A 15778-nucleotide genomic window follows, 5' to 3' on the forward strand; every position below is an offset into this window, starting at 1 on the left:
GCGTGTTTGCCCAAGTTGAACAAATCTGCTCACACACACGGTTGAAATATTGTGTACTGTAAGTCTCACACTACAAGTACATCAAGATTTGTACAGCTCTCAGCGCTGTGCACTTCAGTGTATATTTTTCTTATTGACTTTTTTCTGGTGCCCATCTGTTCCTGTTGCGTCCTTCAACAGCTGCAGAGCGCTAGCCACCCACTCGCACACCCTCACTCACACCTAAAAGCGCTTTGTCACACCAGAGTGTCAACAGGCCCCATTTCCTCTCCAGTTCTGAGCTGCAGCCACTGCAACAACACAGGGCTGCAATCAGATTAGTGCCAGCCATCTCCCACTTTATTACTAATTCACTAAATCTGTCATCTTCTCTCCTTCCACTGGACCAATGACCTCCATCAAGTGACTGCCAGCTACACAGAAACTAGCTACAGCCTGTGAGCACTTTAGGGTAAATGGATACTTGACATATCAAATGACTCATGAGCACACATGTATCTGTGTATGTTAGTGTGCGCTACCAGTCCTCATGAAGGAGAGGCTCCTGAGCAGGCAGCAGCAGCAGCAGCAGGTATGAATTCTACCCTGTCCTCCTCCGCAGCGGCCCAGACATGGATTAATGATGTCATTAATCCTACCTTTAAAATGAATGACTTCAGCATCTCCAACCTGCGCCAAAGTGGCTGCCCAGTCTCCCTCTCTGCATGTGCTTCAGACCCCTCCTTAACCACTCAGCTGTGAGGGATAGATGGAGGGTTTGCCATTCTATCCATCTTTTTGGCTTGTCACTGCCTGGCACAGCAGGACATTGGAGGCCACAGCAGGAATACTTTCTGGCCAGTGCACACACTTCCTTTCACTGTTCCAGCAGTATTTCTGTGTTTGCGTCAGTGTCTGCTAGGCTAGTTGGTCAGAATCTCGCCCCCAGACAGAAGTCCTGTTGGGAGAACATTTGGTGTGAGTTCACCACAGAACAACAAATATTTTTGCTGTCCAAATACAGGCAAAATAGGGATGTAAACTAAATGTATACAGATTTTCATGTGAGCTGTAAACTGTAAATGTCAATTTCTTTACTTGTGGACACACTGAAATCAGGTCATCAGTGCAGACTTTGAGTAAAGAGTAGTTGGTTCTTTATAATGTAACTTAGAACAGTATTTTCAACATGAAGTAGCCAAACGAAGAGACTCCCTTCAGGCCTTCCTGAGATATTGTGAGGGGACAGATGGATGGAGAACCCAAAAACTTAAAACCCCCAGCCAACAGCTGTCGCCCATGCAGAGGCATAGAAAAGCTTCAGACACAGAAACAAGTTGGCAAGATTTGTTTTATGTACAATATATATCCACACTGTCCATATTGACATATAAAAACACAGTACGGGATATACACAAGTAAAATTAAGTTAAAATGTCAAATGTATCAGAACTGTCCTAAAGCTGTGTGTGTGTGTGTGTGTGTGTGTGTGTGTGTGTGTGTGTGTGTGTGTGTGTGTGTGTGTGTGTGTGTGTGTGTGTAGACACCAGAGCTGCAGCATTCATCACTAAGTGAGGGGGAGGGAGGTTATCGGACTGGAGCTGAAGATTTCACATTTCATCAATAAGTCGTCAGTCTTCCTGCTCTTCCCCTCTCCTCCCATCTCCTACACTTTCCATTCTTTTGCTTCGCCAAATGACCCTCCAAGCCACAGAGGCAGCTGGCCATTATCCAGTCATCCAGTCACACACACACACACACACACACACACACACACACACACACTTGGAGAGTATACAGTAGGACTGTCAAATTCAAGGAAACAAACAACTATACTTATCAGTTAAGCCAAAAGTGTTTTGCCTTTTGCCTTCTTCGACCTCATTCTTCTTGTTCTGGCCACAAACTGTGCATATTTGTGTTCTGAAGGACCACAACACAAAGATTCCTTAAAGGTTTGTAGAAACCTCTCAACTTTAGTTCTCTTCAAACCATGTCTAAATGCAAATGTGTTTTTTTAAGCTAATTATTATCTACATATTATGGACTACAGACTTATACAAAGAATGCATTATTACACCTCTTATATTGATGTAAATTATCTTTAGCTGACCTCAGAGAATCCTAAGAGATTCTCAGAGCTGAGACGTAACGGAGTGTTCTACTTCAGAGGGTCACTGCAGGGGCATCTCATTGCAAGTCTGTTTTTAGAAAACAAACCCAGCTCTGCTCTCATTCTGCAGTGCTTTGTTATCAACAACATCCTTGAAACTTAAAAAGATGGAGGGCCAACAATTGCAGCACACACACATACAAACGCACACATGAACACACACACGCACACGACCACCTGACACCAGGCACTGGCACTCTGGAGCTTTGGTGTTGCATCATTCAGTACCACCCTGTCAGATCAGTGCGTAATAGCTGTCAGTCATTTCTCATGGGATCATGTAGATGTGACATAAGTGGGTGGCTCAATTCTAACCAAATCTGGCAACCACTGAATGGAGCATAGGCCTAATGACTAGCCAGGGAGCACGGTAGAGCTGTTTTCACAGCTTTATGTGAACAGAAATCCTCAGAATAAGATTACTGTAGCTGCAGTAACTTGGCAGCTTACGGCCATGTTTGTGTAGTTTAAAGGCTGCTGGTTAAGTATTGAAAAACAAACTTTACATGGTGTGCAAACAAGTACATAAGACTTAGCAGGACCTTTTGGTGGAGAGTGTAGATAATGCTCATAACTGTTTCCAAAGGTGTATAATCAACTGAAACTTAGAATGTTTGTTTTTTTCATTAGCTCAGAATCAGCGCTTCCCTGGGAGAGTGTCCTCCTCCACAGAGCCTGCCACACAGCACCTTCACATCATTGGAGCTCCTGCTCATTTCCATTGTAGCTAATTGAAGCTGTGCCCTCACTAAACAAGCTGGTAGGGTGTTCTGATCCATTTTCACCATGTATATTTTTTGTTGAATGCATATACAATGTTCTGAATGTCAAGATATTCAATGTCAATAGATAATCAATGAAAACAGAAGACAATATGTTGTAATTCATTGCTATAATAAGCCTTGATTCATGTGAGCTGGCCAAATGAGCAGCTGGTGATTCACTGCTTGGCCAAAATACTCCTTAAAACTAGCTGTTGTGAGGCGTGAGAGAAGAGTGTTAATTATTCACTTCCTTGTCCAATATTTCAGCTGCTGGTCTTACAGTCCGTGCTTAATTATAGCTGACTATAATCAGCTGGGGTAATTCATAAATTTGTTGCTGCGATAATTCCTTAGCAATGCATCAAAAATACCATGGGAGATATGAAAGGGGAAACAGCAGAAGATTCAAATACAACGCAACACTAAACCCTACTAAACCTACGAATGGCACAGATTCCCAGGAATACAGGAAAAAAGAAATCACTTCCAAGAGGTGCCACTGTCGGTACATGCTCCGGATATTCCTCAAGTTACAGCTCAGGGCAATAAAAGCAGGGTTACAGGCCAAGAAATGTGCTGCCACATGTACCTGCCATCGCCTTGGGGGAGTTTTCACTCTTGTGTGTGGCTGGAAAAAAGATGGAACCCATTCAACACGCCATGCATCCATACTTTTCTCTTTCATTGTCTCAATAAACTTACCGACTGCTGCGATAGAGTAAATTTGCTCCAACTGTCACTACTCTGTTTCCATCCAAGTATTTTGATGCACACTTTAGAGAAGCTGATGGAAACCACTTTTTCCAATAAGCTCTGATGTAGCGAATCTTCATCTTACGTGACTGACCAGATGTTTCTGCTGCTGGCGTCTTACCCGATATTACCATATTTTCTTCACCTGCGGACAGCAACATGATGGAGTAAAGAGCTGAGCTGAGCTGGCAGTAAAGAAAAATTACCCAAATGAGTTGTTCTTCAATTAGTAAAGTAGTTCCTTCTATTTTTTACTTCCTTCCTTTCCTTCCCTCAAAGATGACTTCAGATGTCTGGAGTACCTCTTCTTCTTCTTCTTCGACTATTTGTTCCAAACATGTGTAATGTTAAGTATACGTTACATAGCCTACTTTATCTGCTCCAAAAGCTTTTCCAATTCACATTTCTTCTAGGTGAAGAGTTTGCTTAAAATTTGCTGGAAAATTAAATGGTAACACAAGCACTCCCTGTACTTTTTAACCTCTGCAGCTTCAGCAGGTTAACACTAAAATGACCAAGAGTTCTACAAAACTCTATTGAGGGTAGTATGGCCCAACTCTATATTATTTTATTAGTTGTGGTGGCATTCTAGAGTCCTCTTAGTCTGTTTCTGTCTCAATTATTCTCAATTACTTTTTCACTTTCCTTCACCATCTCTTCTCCCGACCTTAATCTTAGTGTCCCAACAGCTGAACATGTGCTCCCTCATCCAGGTCATTTCCAAACTATTAATGCCCCTGGCATTTCTACTGCAAAGCCAACAAGGGGGCTTAGTGCCATACTATCATGAGTTATTGAAATAATCATCACCATTGCTAATGAGTCATCTCCTTGGCACAAGATGCTCGTGTCCACATCATCAAGAGTGTGGTGCAAACGGTGTCTGTGCCAGGAGAAATTTCCTAGCATATTTCACAGACAGTGTGTGTGTGAGCGAGAAATAGCAAACACCCATATAACATGAGTCAACCATTATGGAAAACATCAAGGTTTTCCCCTCAAGGCCTCCTGGCCCTCTTGCACAACTCTGCCGCCTCTAAATGACTGAGCATGGCTTGAAAGATGGGATGAGAACAAATTGAGGTAACAACTTTGACACACTATGTCATAAATTCACCACTGGCATAAAGTATTTCACACCAGAGGTTTTTTTTTTCTCCCTCTGATATAACCCAGCACACATTCACTCACTTCAACACACACTCTTCAGGTGCTGTGGCATGCCTTTGCCTTGAGGACTAGCAAGCGGACTTGACTAGAGCGTGTTTGTCCATGAGAGCTGAATCTTACGAGCCGTTTGCACAACAGGCCTCTTCTGCTCTGTGGGAAAACTCTCACATGGTCGTCTGCCTGCCTGGCTGACTGACTGGGGAGTATGAAGAGCGTGAGTGTGTGTTCATTGAGAAATGGCTTGACGCACACTGCCCTGTAGGCCAGCCCCTTGTACTTGTCAGTGTAACAAGTCTCAACAGCTTCAACAATGTATGAGGGAACAGAGTCAAGTGGCACAGATAAAGTAACACCACAAAAGTGGATTTTGGCTTATCCTCTGACAGCTTCACCTGTGATTAGCTGGGTGCTGCTAGTGCTGGGCTATGCTAGGAATGGCTATGCTGACAGCTGAGGATGTGTGTATGTGTGTGTGGGGGGGTTGCTGTGAACATATCTGGGTGTGTTTAACGAGACAAAAAGATACAAAAGTGTGAAATGTGTCATGAGCTTGCAAACATGTAAGACAAATAAGACACTCACTTTAAATACATTGTCTCAAAATGGCAGAACTTCAGCTGACAAAGTGGGGGGGGGGGGGGGGTGTCCCTCTCCCATGCACATGCGATGGCTGACACGTGTAGACATGACAAAACATTTGAGGCACTCTGGAAACACACACACACATTGTACACATGCAGGTAAGACAGAGAGGGTCTCTGTGTCTTTACATGACTGCAGGTGCTGCAGTCAGCCCCGGCCGCCAGCCCCCGTGGAGCAGTGTAAGGGGGTAGGGGGGTGGGGCTGGCTTCTCAGGTTAAGGAAGTTGTGACATGCCCCTCCAGCAGGCCCATAAATCAGCCGGCTCAAGCTCACTAAGGACGGCTCTTGGGAGAGAGAGACAAAGCATGCAGCTCTCTCCCGAGCTGGAGTGGCAGCCCATTCAGCTCTCTTGCATGCACACACTCACAACAGCGCGCGTGGTTGTTGACATGCACTCCTGCAAACAGCAGTAGTGCAAAATCTGTTATGTAAATGTCTGTAGCACTCTTTGCCTCGGGCCTTACACGCCACACCTCCCACTATGTGGTTGAGCGTATGTGTTTGTGTGTATTTAAGGTGTGAACGCTGTCAAACAAAGGAATCATAATTGTAACTTCGAAACAACATATTCAGTGAACGATCTTATGTAATAGGATATGTAGAGCTTTGTTCATGGAAGCGTGACCAGAGATATCTTGCTTGAGTATGAATGACTTACATATAATATGGATTGTTGAAAAAGATTGGTCTTACAGTGTGAATACTTTTCCAAATGGGCATGTGAGCGCAGATGAAGCCCATGGTTTTGATGCTCATTATGATTAAACAGACTTGCTGGGAATCCCTGGCACTACTTTTGACACTAAGAAGCAGAACCTGACATATTGGCAGTGATAAGACATACCTTTTCACACAGGGGAAAAAAAAGAAAAAAGCAACCTATCATCTGGCTTTTGGCATTCATCCCCGCATCGAATGACTGCAGCAGAAACGGATATTCATCGACTCCACCTTCAACCGGCAGTGACTTAAACACGATACCCACGGATGCTGTATCCACACACAGTCAACACACCTGTCATCTACTTTTTACAGTGCCGTTTAACCAGAAATTTGGTTACATCTTATATTTACACAGACCATGAGCTATTTACATCAAGCTAAGGTTACACTAGCGATACACGCTAACCAGCCCATGTCCATCCGACACTGACAAAACAGAAAAGCAAACACATTTCTAGCAGTGGGAAACAGGGAAATAGCCTATTTTTATTTGGCGTACCTGCATTTAAAACTTGCATACACACATGTCAAGTTCAGTGTAATTATCAGTGTTTATAGTCCCCCAGTTGTTTCTGGATAACTGTTGACGTACCTCATGTGTTTTTATGGAGATTTCTCAGTTTATGGAGCAGCGGTGAAGAGCAAAACTGTAAGCAATTCCACCGCAACAGAGTATACAACAAAGTATTGGTAAACATTTGAAGAAATAGCAGTAATACATATTGGAGGAGATTTTTAACTGGTACAAATTGCACAGAATAATCCGCCTGCATGGAACCATGAACAGGAAATAAGGATTGAGATCAAAGCGCCTATTGCAGAAAATCATAAATGGTAGTATCAGCAAAGCACTCACTATTAATTTATCACGATTAGCAGGAGTAAAAATCCTTAACCAGAATGCTGCTACAACATTTAGATTCATGTGTGTCTGGTTTTAGATTTGTGTCAGCAGCAGCTCAAACAGAAACCTGTGCTGAATATTGAAAGCTAAAAGGTTGTCAGTGTGGTGACAAAAAAAGTCAAGTCAGACTTATTTTCAGTTTACTTTTTGACATTATTTTGAAACGAATTATACAGCAAACTGGCTTTCACAGGTTGTCGAATTGTACATGTTGAGAGTTTTTTTTTTGTTGTTGTTGTTTTATGAGGAGATATACCACACAATTTATAGATGATATAAACTTGACTGTTGCTGAAGTAAAACTCACTTAGACAGCCATAAAAAGTGAAGTTTCTGTTGTATTGATATGTTTGGGATGGCGTATACATCTGTACCATCTCTGAAACCCGGGTGCTGAGAAAAGAGGGGGCTGTTTGCGCTCTGGCTATCTGTAGATAACGCTTCGAGAACTGAAAGAAACCTCCACTATTGTTAACATCGCAGATTCTCCTTGAGTCAAAAATATCTGTCTTGCCTCAGGTGTAAGAAAGAAACGGGAGAAAAATAGTGACAGAGTGAGAGAGCGAGAGTGAGAGAGACACAGGCCTCTAGCTTCTCATGAGAGGTTGGGTCCTTTCTCACTGGTTGTGCAGCAGCGGTTCCTCTCTCTCTCCACTTAAGTGAAGTCTGAGTGTGCGGTTCTGCCTGATCAATTTACTGTCAGGATGAGAGATACGGTAATTACTCTGTAGCCATAGTCACTATACTGATATATATTTGCGCACTGACCAAGGTGGTTAAAACTGGCCATTTACAATTGGCAAAAAGGGTCCAATGTTGAAATTCACTTAGGTACCCCCACCACCCCCACCACCCCCACCACCCCCCCACCCCCCGGTTATGATTAGGACATAATGTCGAAGAAGATTTGATTGGCACACTGGAAAATGGGTGAGTGTGTCATGACCTGATGTCAGCGTGGGCCCTGACGGTACACACTGACGGGATGGTGTTTGTCATGGAAAGACAGAAGAAGCCCATCTTGCGCTACATGTAGCTGCTACAGCGGCCCTCTCTAAAATGCCTTGAGCCCCACTTTCCCAAAAATGAATGCATTCCAGCAGGCAGACCCGCAACCACAGTATTTTGGTGGAAAGAAAACAGGGTTTGAAGTGGTGAACAGCCAAAGACACACCATTGTACAGTATCATTTTATGCTAGCTAGCTAACTGAAAGTCCCTTTTACACCGGCCAAAAAAAAAAAAAAAATGCTGACAGATGCTAAGATGGGAACAGCTTCAATCGGTTTGTTGTTAACTTCGCCGCCTATGTCATCTCGTCCTCAAATTCAACCCTTCTGTGTTCAGGCAGCGGCGTGGCGCTACCTTTGTTCAGTAGGCGTTGAGTATGAAAAACAGACAAATGGTAAATCACTAATACCATTACTGTCATCCATGCTGCTCTTCCAGCTACCAAAGATTGTATACAAGATATGATAGTCTGGTGTTATCGTAACACATTACTACATCTTAACGGTGCACTTATTACATTTGTGACATTGAACGTGACGCAACAGAGAATAAACAAATGGGACAAATCAGCTTTTTCAACACTGTGCAGCAGGAAATGATTGACATGTATGCTGCTCAGTACTGAAGGCAAAGGCAAGGCAAATTTATTTGTATAGCACCATTCATACACAGGGCAATTCATAGTGCTTTGAAGACTGACTGACGGGTAAATGTCTTGCTTTTGATCATGCTTACATAAGCATGGGTCCTCCATTTATTGTTGAATAGGAGAACCAATGATGACTAAAAAAAAACCAGTTAAAAATGCATTTTTAATTTCATTATCAGCTTGATTTAAAATGTATCATTTGACGCATGAAACTAAAACCAACCATGGGTTATTACTAATACTAACAATAAAATTAAAAAAAAAGACATTTTCTATTTAAAACCACACCCTGTCAGCTCCATCACAACAGTAGGAAGAAAACGACCAATAAAAAATGCAATGGATAAAAGCAGAGAGTCTGAAAAAAAGTACCTCCTTAGGTTTTAAAGGCAGGAGAAAACAAACAACAAATGAAAAAAAAAAATCAGCAGATCAAACAAACAATTGCTTCCAGCAGGGCTTTCGTTTTCAAATGTAGAACAGCATCTAGTTAAATCTAAAAAGCAACAAAAATGTGATGAATTCAAGATTCATGTCATTGCACAAAAGCCCTGCTCTGATTTTTCTTTCTTTTCAGCTTCCTCCACCTGAGAGTAGCAATAAATCTTTTTTTTTCTTCTTTTTTTTTTTACTTGGCTGAGGCAATGATTGGGCCAGAGGTCAAACCAGTAAGACAGATGAAAACAAGAGATTGTCTGGAGGCCCATTAAAAGAAAATTGCTGAGGAGGGACAGAGAAATACATTTATGGCTGCAACAGTGGTGTTGTACAAGGTACAAGTTTATAGATGATGTGACTGTGTCCGTATATCAAGGCCTAAAGACAGATATCTTTTAATCATCAAGTTCCAGAAAATCCACTCGAGGTCTGACATCAATGCGATGTCAGGAAAGATGCTGTGTGTTCCTCACATTAGTCACAAGTTCTCCCCTCGATCTGCATATTTGTTGTTCATTGTCATCGCTGTGCTCACGTAGCCACAGAATGAATGTGCTCTCTGACAGAGCAGTGCGGAGAATACGGTGCAGCTGAATTCTTTTGTTGGTACACAGCTATTGTGGTCTCAAGAAAACGAGAACCAAAAAGAAATGTTCTTGGAAAACCCAGCAAGGGGCTGTCTCCACATGCACACATCAGAAATAAACATTAAAACACAGCTCTGTCTTTAGCGGTCCTTCTCCTTTGAGGGGTGTTTTGATATAAATCACTTATGGGCTGATATTATTCTTGGGGGCAGAGTCGCTTCCTTTGAAAATGTTTTGGCATCTTTGATGACACACATTTCATTTCAGCTCTGTTGCACCTGTCATGTTAAAGCGGCACTGGGTCCTTTGAGTCTCTTCAGTAATTCCCGGCTTGGAAACATTGCCAACTCACAGTGCATAACAAATACACTACACTAAGACAAACATTACCAAGTCATAGTCATGCAACTCGTGCCAGCAAACACCAAAAGTATGAATGTGGAAAGATGTAGTTGCCAGGTGATGTAAAATATATTTTCCAGAAGGGGATAGAAAGTGTTGATCTACCTGCCATCATCTTCTGGGCCTCATACGGCTCCATGTAGCCATCATTCTCAGTTGTCACTTTCTCCGTGCTCGTCTGGGTGCCACCAGCCTGCTCAGCATCAAAGGGGTCCGCATAGTCTTCAAGGATAATGAGCTGCAGAGGGAGGGGAAAAAAAAACATGAAAAGGTTAAATAGAGGTAAAGAAAAAGGTGAAACAGCAGTATTCATTCTTTTGGTCTGTTGATAACATGGGTAGGTGCCAGGAGAGTTGCATGTCAGATACTGATGTGGCCTAGGACAGAAGTGATATCCTCCTAGGCAGGCCAGAAGATAAAGGAAGAAACACATAAATAACACCCCACCTCGGTATGCCTCAGCACACCACCACAATGCCTCAGCTTTATCCTTACAGCACACTCTCTGCTTCTGCTGGTCTGCCTAATTATAGCCCAGTGACAGGCCTACATTTCAGACGTAGAGGAGAAGACCACAGCTGCTCAACTTTCTTAAGACAAACAATTTGGCAGATTTATGCCAAACTGGCAGTGAGCCACGGCTAATTGCAGTCTTGCTCTTTTGCTGAGCATTTTGCGCAGTAGATGGCAATTAGGTGGACATCTTGAGACCCAGAAATACCACTCAAACCTTCAGGGAACGGAGTAAGTCTGTAGGCTCTTTAGTGCCTCAGGGAGATTTTTGCTTCCTTCAAAAACTTTGCTGGTTCTACCGGGATTCTCCTGCTTCGTGAGTGAAGATGTATCTTAAAAATAATCGACCCCCCTCCCCCATCCCTCTGGACATCGGATTCAGAACAGGGTGACACTATAAGGGTTCGAACCAGCTGTTAGACAAGGCACCTTTTCATTGAATCACCAAAGAACACCTTGTGCTAATTTTTTTTTCTTTTTAATCAACCTTAAATACCAAAGTACGGGCTCCTTATTCTGCCTTCCTACACTCCCTTTTTCGCAGTTGACAGTTCTGGTAATTCAATCCTGCCAATCAATCAAGTTCAAGTTTTTTTCTTACAACCTCAATATTAACTGATAAAAAAAAAAAAAATCATAAACCTGATTGTGAAAATTACTATTGGAATATGAAAAAAAGCAACCAGCACTGCCATGGTAATCTTACAGGTTAGTAACTCCATCTGGTATCAGGGGACGACCACCCGGCTGTCTGCCGTTGCCGCTCCACTCATGATTGACAGGAGTCACAAAGCGTTATTTGGCCAGTTTAGAGTCAAACCTGCCAAAATTGTCCACAGCAGACACAGAGAGATGCATCTGTACACACAGCCTTCTGAAAAGCCACATCTGGAATTTTTTGGTGTGAGATGGCAGCAAGACACAAGATACAGGTGTGTGCAGCCATGTAAGTATTGATAGTATTCAGTATAAAGTTTATCATCTGAACTTTCGTTCTCAGTTCTCACTCTGAATATGGCCCAAGAGGTCTATAGTCATTCATAAATGAAGTTTCACAGCATATATGACATATTTTTGTTAGTCTATTTTGCACTCTGCCTGTAAAGGTAGTTGGGCCTCCTCTTGTTTTGTTCTCTTTTTGACGTAACTCCCAAAAATAGACGTGTTGCTTTAAGAGAAAATACTCTCACATCATTTTTTTGAAATATCTGACAACCCTAATCGCTACAAAGCCTTGGAGACATTCAAACCAATAAGGACATGCTTACTGTAGGTATACACCTAAGTGAGCATGCCACAATGTTCCTGAGTGGCACTACACCCTATGAGTCATGGGTAACAGGAAAGGATTTGGTCTCATTATAAACAAGCTCATCACTCATCTAGTGGATGAGGCCAGACGGGGCAGACTGGAGGTGTCTCAGGACTGCCATGCCGTGCCTCCACCTAGCCTTCTTTCCTGAGAACAACCACTGTCACCCTTTGCCACAGAGCGGGCACACTTTCCAGAAGAAAACTTCAGGCCACCCAGGAGTGTGCCACATTCTCACAAACACACACTCATACAGGCGCACCTGTCAAGCCTCAGGGAAGAGCGCAAAACCTAAAGATATACTTGGTTAACACAGGCAGCATTCAAGGTCAAGTGTGATTCAGGGCTGACATGATTTGAAAATAAAAGGGAACGTGAAAAGTTTTCAAGGGTAAAATGTTAGAAAGTTCACCAGGGATGATTTGTAAGCAGCTTAGTGACATGAGAAACGCTGGCGGGTATGTTCCTGCACAGATCATCTTCACTATACAAGGATTAGGCAATGATAGCAGAGAAAGAGCCACGGCTCTGCTTCATAGCAGCTACTGTGTGTTAAATCAGCCTTCTTCAATTTTCCCTTTCCATCTGTTTTGGGGAAAATAACTAGGACTTTTTTTTTGTGGCGCAGCATAATTATGGGTTCCTCAAATGTTATGCTTCTGTGAATTTCAGCAGGGGGAAAAAAAATCCAATTCAAACATTATACTGGTTTGTTTTTGTGCCACGAAAAATATACATATTTCTTTTGCAAACGTAATTAAAAATTCAACTACTCAGATGAGCAACAACTTTACAACCCCAGAGACCTCAAATCTTTCTGCAAATGATGTATCACAACCACAGAGTCATTACGAGCTCATACCTTGTTTTACGTTATAACTCCCACTAAAAAAAAGAAGAAGCAAAAAGCAGAACAAACCATCTAAATGCTCATCTGGCTCAGGGTAAAAGACCATGGCTCCATAAATGTGACTTTAAATGCTGCAATCTGCAGTCTCTTCAGCCTCATTTTCTTACAGTTACTCTTCCTCTTTCGCAGGGAGCAGCTACTGTATATAAAGAGATTTATGCCCATATCCAAGCGCATGTATCAGCAGACCTTGCACTCCGTGCCATTTCACACACCTCCGTGAGCACAGAGAATGTTCGGGCATGCTTTGGGAAATAAAAGCAACACTGATTGAGTTATGTGTGGAGGTGCGTTAAAAGCATGACATCATCTTTGCCTTTCCTGTTGACATAATGTAGGACAAATAAAGGACAGAGTATGTGATGAAAATTTAACAGCATTAGAAAGAATGATGTCCTGAGATTAAATTCAATCAAGATAAGAGATATAAAACTTTGCTTGGCCTTTAGTTTGGACCCACTAGCTTGCCGTTCATCGGATGTTAATCTAGAAATTATACATTTTGTTTTGATATTGAAGAACGCAGGATGATTTTAGGCCCCTTTGACTCATCAGAGTGTATGTCAAACCCTGCAAAACAAACAAAATCTGCTTTAACGAAGTAAAATACACCTGCTGGTACTCTGAAAATAGCTGAGGCGGCAGCTAATTGTAACTGAGCCTGTAGTTTCCCTTTCACTATCAGTATTGCTGCCATTACTGATGTTATTCACTCAGAAATCATATTGATGTTACGGCGTCAGTTATCCATATCACACCTTTTAATATTTACATGGAATTCGTGATCTTAAATGTTGATTCTTTTGCCTAAATGGAAGTTTACAGGCTGTTGGGATGGTGCCCATTAGCTCTAATGAAATGGGGAACACGGTGCCACCAGTTCTTCCTGCAAAAAGTAAATGAAGCTGATAAGAAGCCAGTTTCCACAGTGAAAATAAAACCATGATTTGTCTGCTATTTCACTTTCATTTTTGAATAAAAGACATAGAAAATAGTCATTTTCTATGTCTTTTATTCAAAAATGAAACAACAATATGGTTGACAGGACTGTAACAAGGAGTCCTTATCTGGTTCTGTCTTTGCTGAAAATGAAAATGATCTCTGTCTCTTTCTATTCCATGATGGTGGACTGAAAGTGAGCATGGTTTTGCTTAGAATGTTTCTAATGATCTGCCTCAACCCCACCTCCATCCCTCATTCAACTGTGGCACATTCCACACAATCCCTCCTGCTTTTTCATTTTTATCTAAAACCAAATTAAGTTTTAAACCAGTGTGATTAAATTCACTTAATCAGTTTGACTGGGAAACTAAACCAAAGGGAAAATAAATTTTATAAATAAATTAATCGTAAGACAAAACTAGTTACATTGGATTAACATTTTTTGCCAATTAAGTTTTTCTGTTCTTTCAAAGACCCTTCAGGCATGCTTAAGCTTCTTTGCTAAATAAAATGCATAAAATAAAATAAAATAAAATAAAATAATAAATAAAATAAAATGCATGACCAATTAATACAGAAAGTCTTCTGTATTTGATCCTAAATTGTACAAAGAGTTGTGAAATCCTCAAGTCTTCCCTATTTTGTCAGCTATTTGGCTTCTACAATTTAAAACTACACACTCTCAGCTATGTTTTACATATAGATTCACCGAGTTTGATAGAAATTCTGCTGATGGAACGTCTCAATTATCAGGATATTAACATGATTTTCCAAATAATCAAATAATCTGCTCAGATCTCATTATCCATGCCCTTCTGGAATCATATTCAGATCTGGGTGCACATCTAATGGCTGTAAAGCAGATGACTAATATAAGTTGTTTGGGAAGTTAAGTCATTATCAGCTCCATCCGGAGTCATATTCAAACCTGTATAACTGTGGATACTTCCGTCGCCCACTGGAAACAGACACTGTTATTAATTCTAGCCTAAAAGCCTTCCTGGGCATCTGACGAATAATTTAGATCAACAGCCTATAACGCAAAATCACCCTACACCAGCAGCGTAGTTCATGTTTGGGTAAATAAGGTGGTTAATTTTTCCAAATTGTTCACAAGTGTCCTGCCTGTCCCACTACACTAATGGCTACTCAACAGCAGAAGGAGCATGGGGTTGTGAGGAGAGGGGTGCATGAGAGTGGCGGCATCGCCCGGGGACACACCATCTGCCTAGTGGTATGCCAGGGTGTGTCAGGACTGCAGCCAAGCCACACTTGTCATGAAAGTTAAATTCCCCCCTCAGCACAAGACTGCAGTGCTTCTATATATCAAGTGTTCGCTGAGCTGTGATGTCAGCCTGTATGAATCCCATGAAGCCAGCTCACAGGCTTAGGCCACGTCCTCCTGGTAACAGGGTCCTTTACTGTTCAGCAGCATAGAGAGAGAGAGAGAGCTGACTCAATTACTTTCATTCCTAACCCAGATCCCAGGTTCCCTTGTCTTACACTTGCCAGAACTCTGGCAGCTCACACCGGAGAGCAGACTCCTTGAAATGCACAATGACGCTCAGGCAATGAAGCTGACTTCAAATCAGTAGGAACAGAGGGAGAACATTAGAGAGGGGGCGAGACGATAACAGGCACCTGCCACTTTGGCTCAATATTCGACAACGCTAGAGCTTCTAGGATTACAATTCAATTGGGCTTTAGTCTTCCATTAGAAGTGAGAAAATACAGACTAGAATTCCCTTTCTGCACCCTTAATGGAGAGAGAATGAGTAGAAAGTGTTAAGGGTTGGCGAAGAATAAAAATTTGAAAAACTGCGTTAGTCATTATTTGAGCTCTTTGCTGTATCTTCAGCTATAATAATTAGGAAAAATGCTCCTGCAGCTTCGTACTGCTTTTTTAG

At 42.0% G+C, this 15778-nt stretch overlaps 1 protein-coding gene across 4 annotated transcripts in view; it reads right to left on the reverse strand.

Moving 5' to 3' along the window:
• shf (Src homology 2 domain containing F) overlaps nucleotides 1-15778 on the reverse strand; it is a 101719-nt gene that overhangs the window by 71773 nt on the left and 14168 nt on the right. For all 4 annotated transcript variants that reach the window (XM_086188414.1, XM_086188422.1, XM_086188433.1 and 1 more), the window contains exon 2: nucleotides 10300-10432. In XM_086188414.1, the coding sequence (XP_086044540.1) occupies nucleotides 10300-10432 (133 nt within the window). The remainder of the gene's footprint in view (nucleotides 1-10299; nucleotides 10433-15778) is intronic.

Source organism: Aulostomus chinensis, chromosome 2, assembly GCF_037954235.1.
Source record: "Aulostomus chinensis isolate RoL2024-O1b breed Wild chromosome 2, RoL_Achi_v1.0, whole genome shotgun sequence".
Taxonomy (NCBI): domain Eukaryota; kingdom Metazoa; phylum Chordata; class Actinopteri; order Syngnathiformes; family Aulostomidae; genus Aulostomus; species Aulostomus chinensis.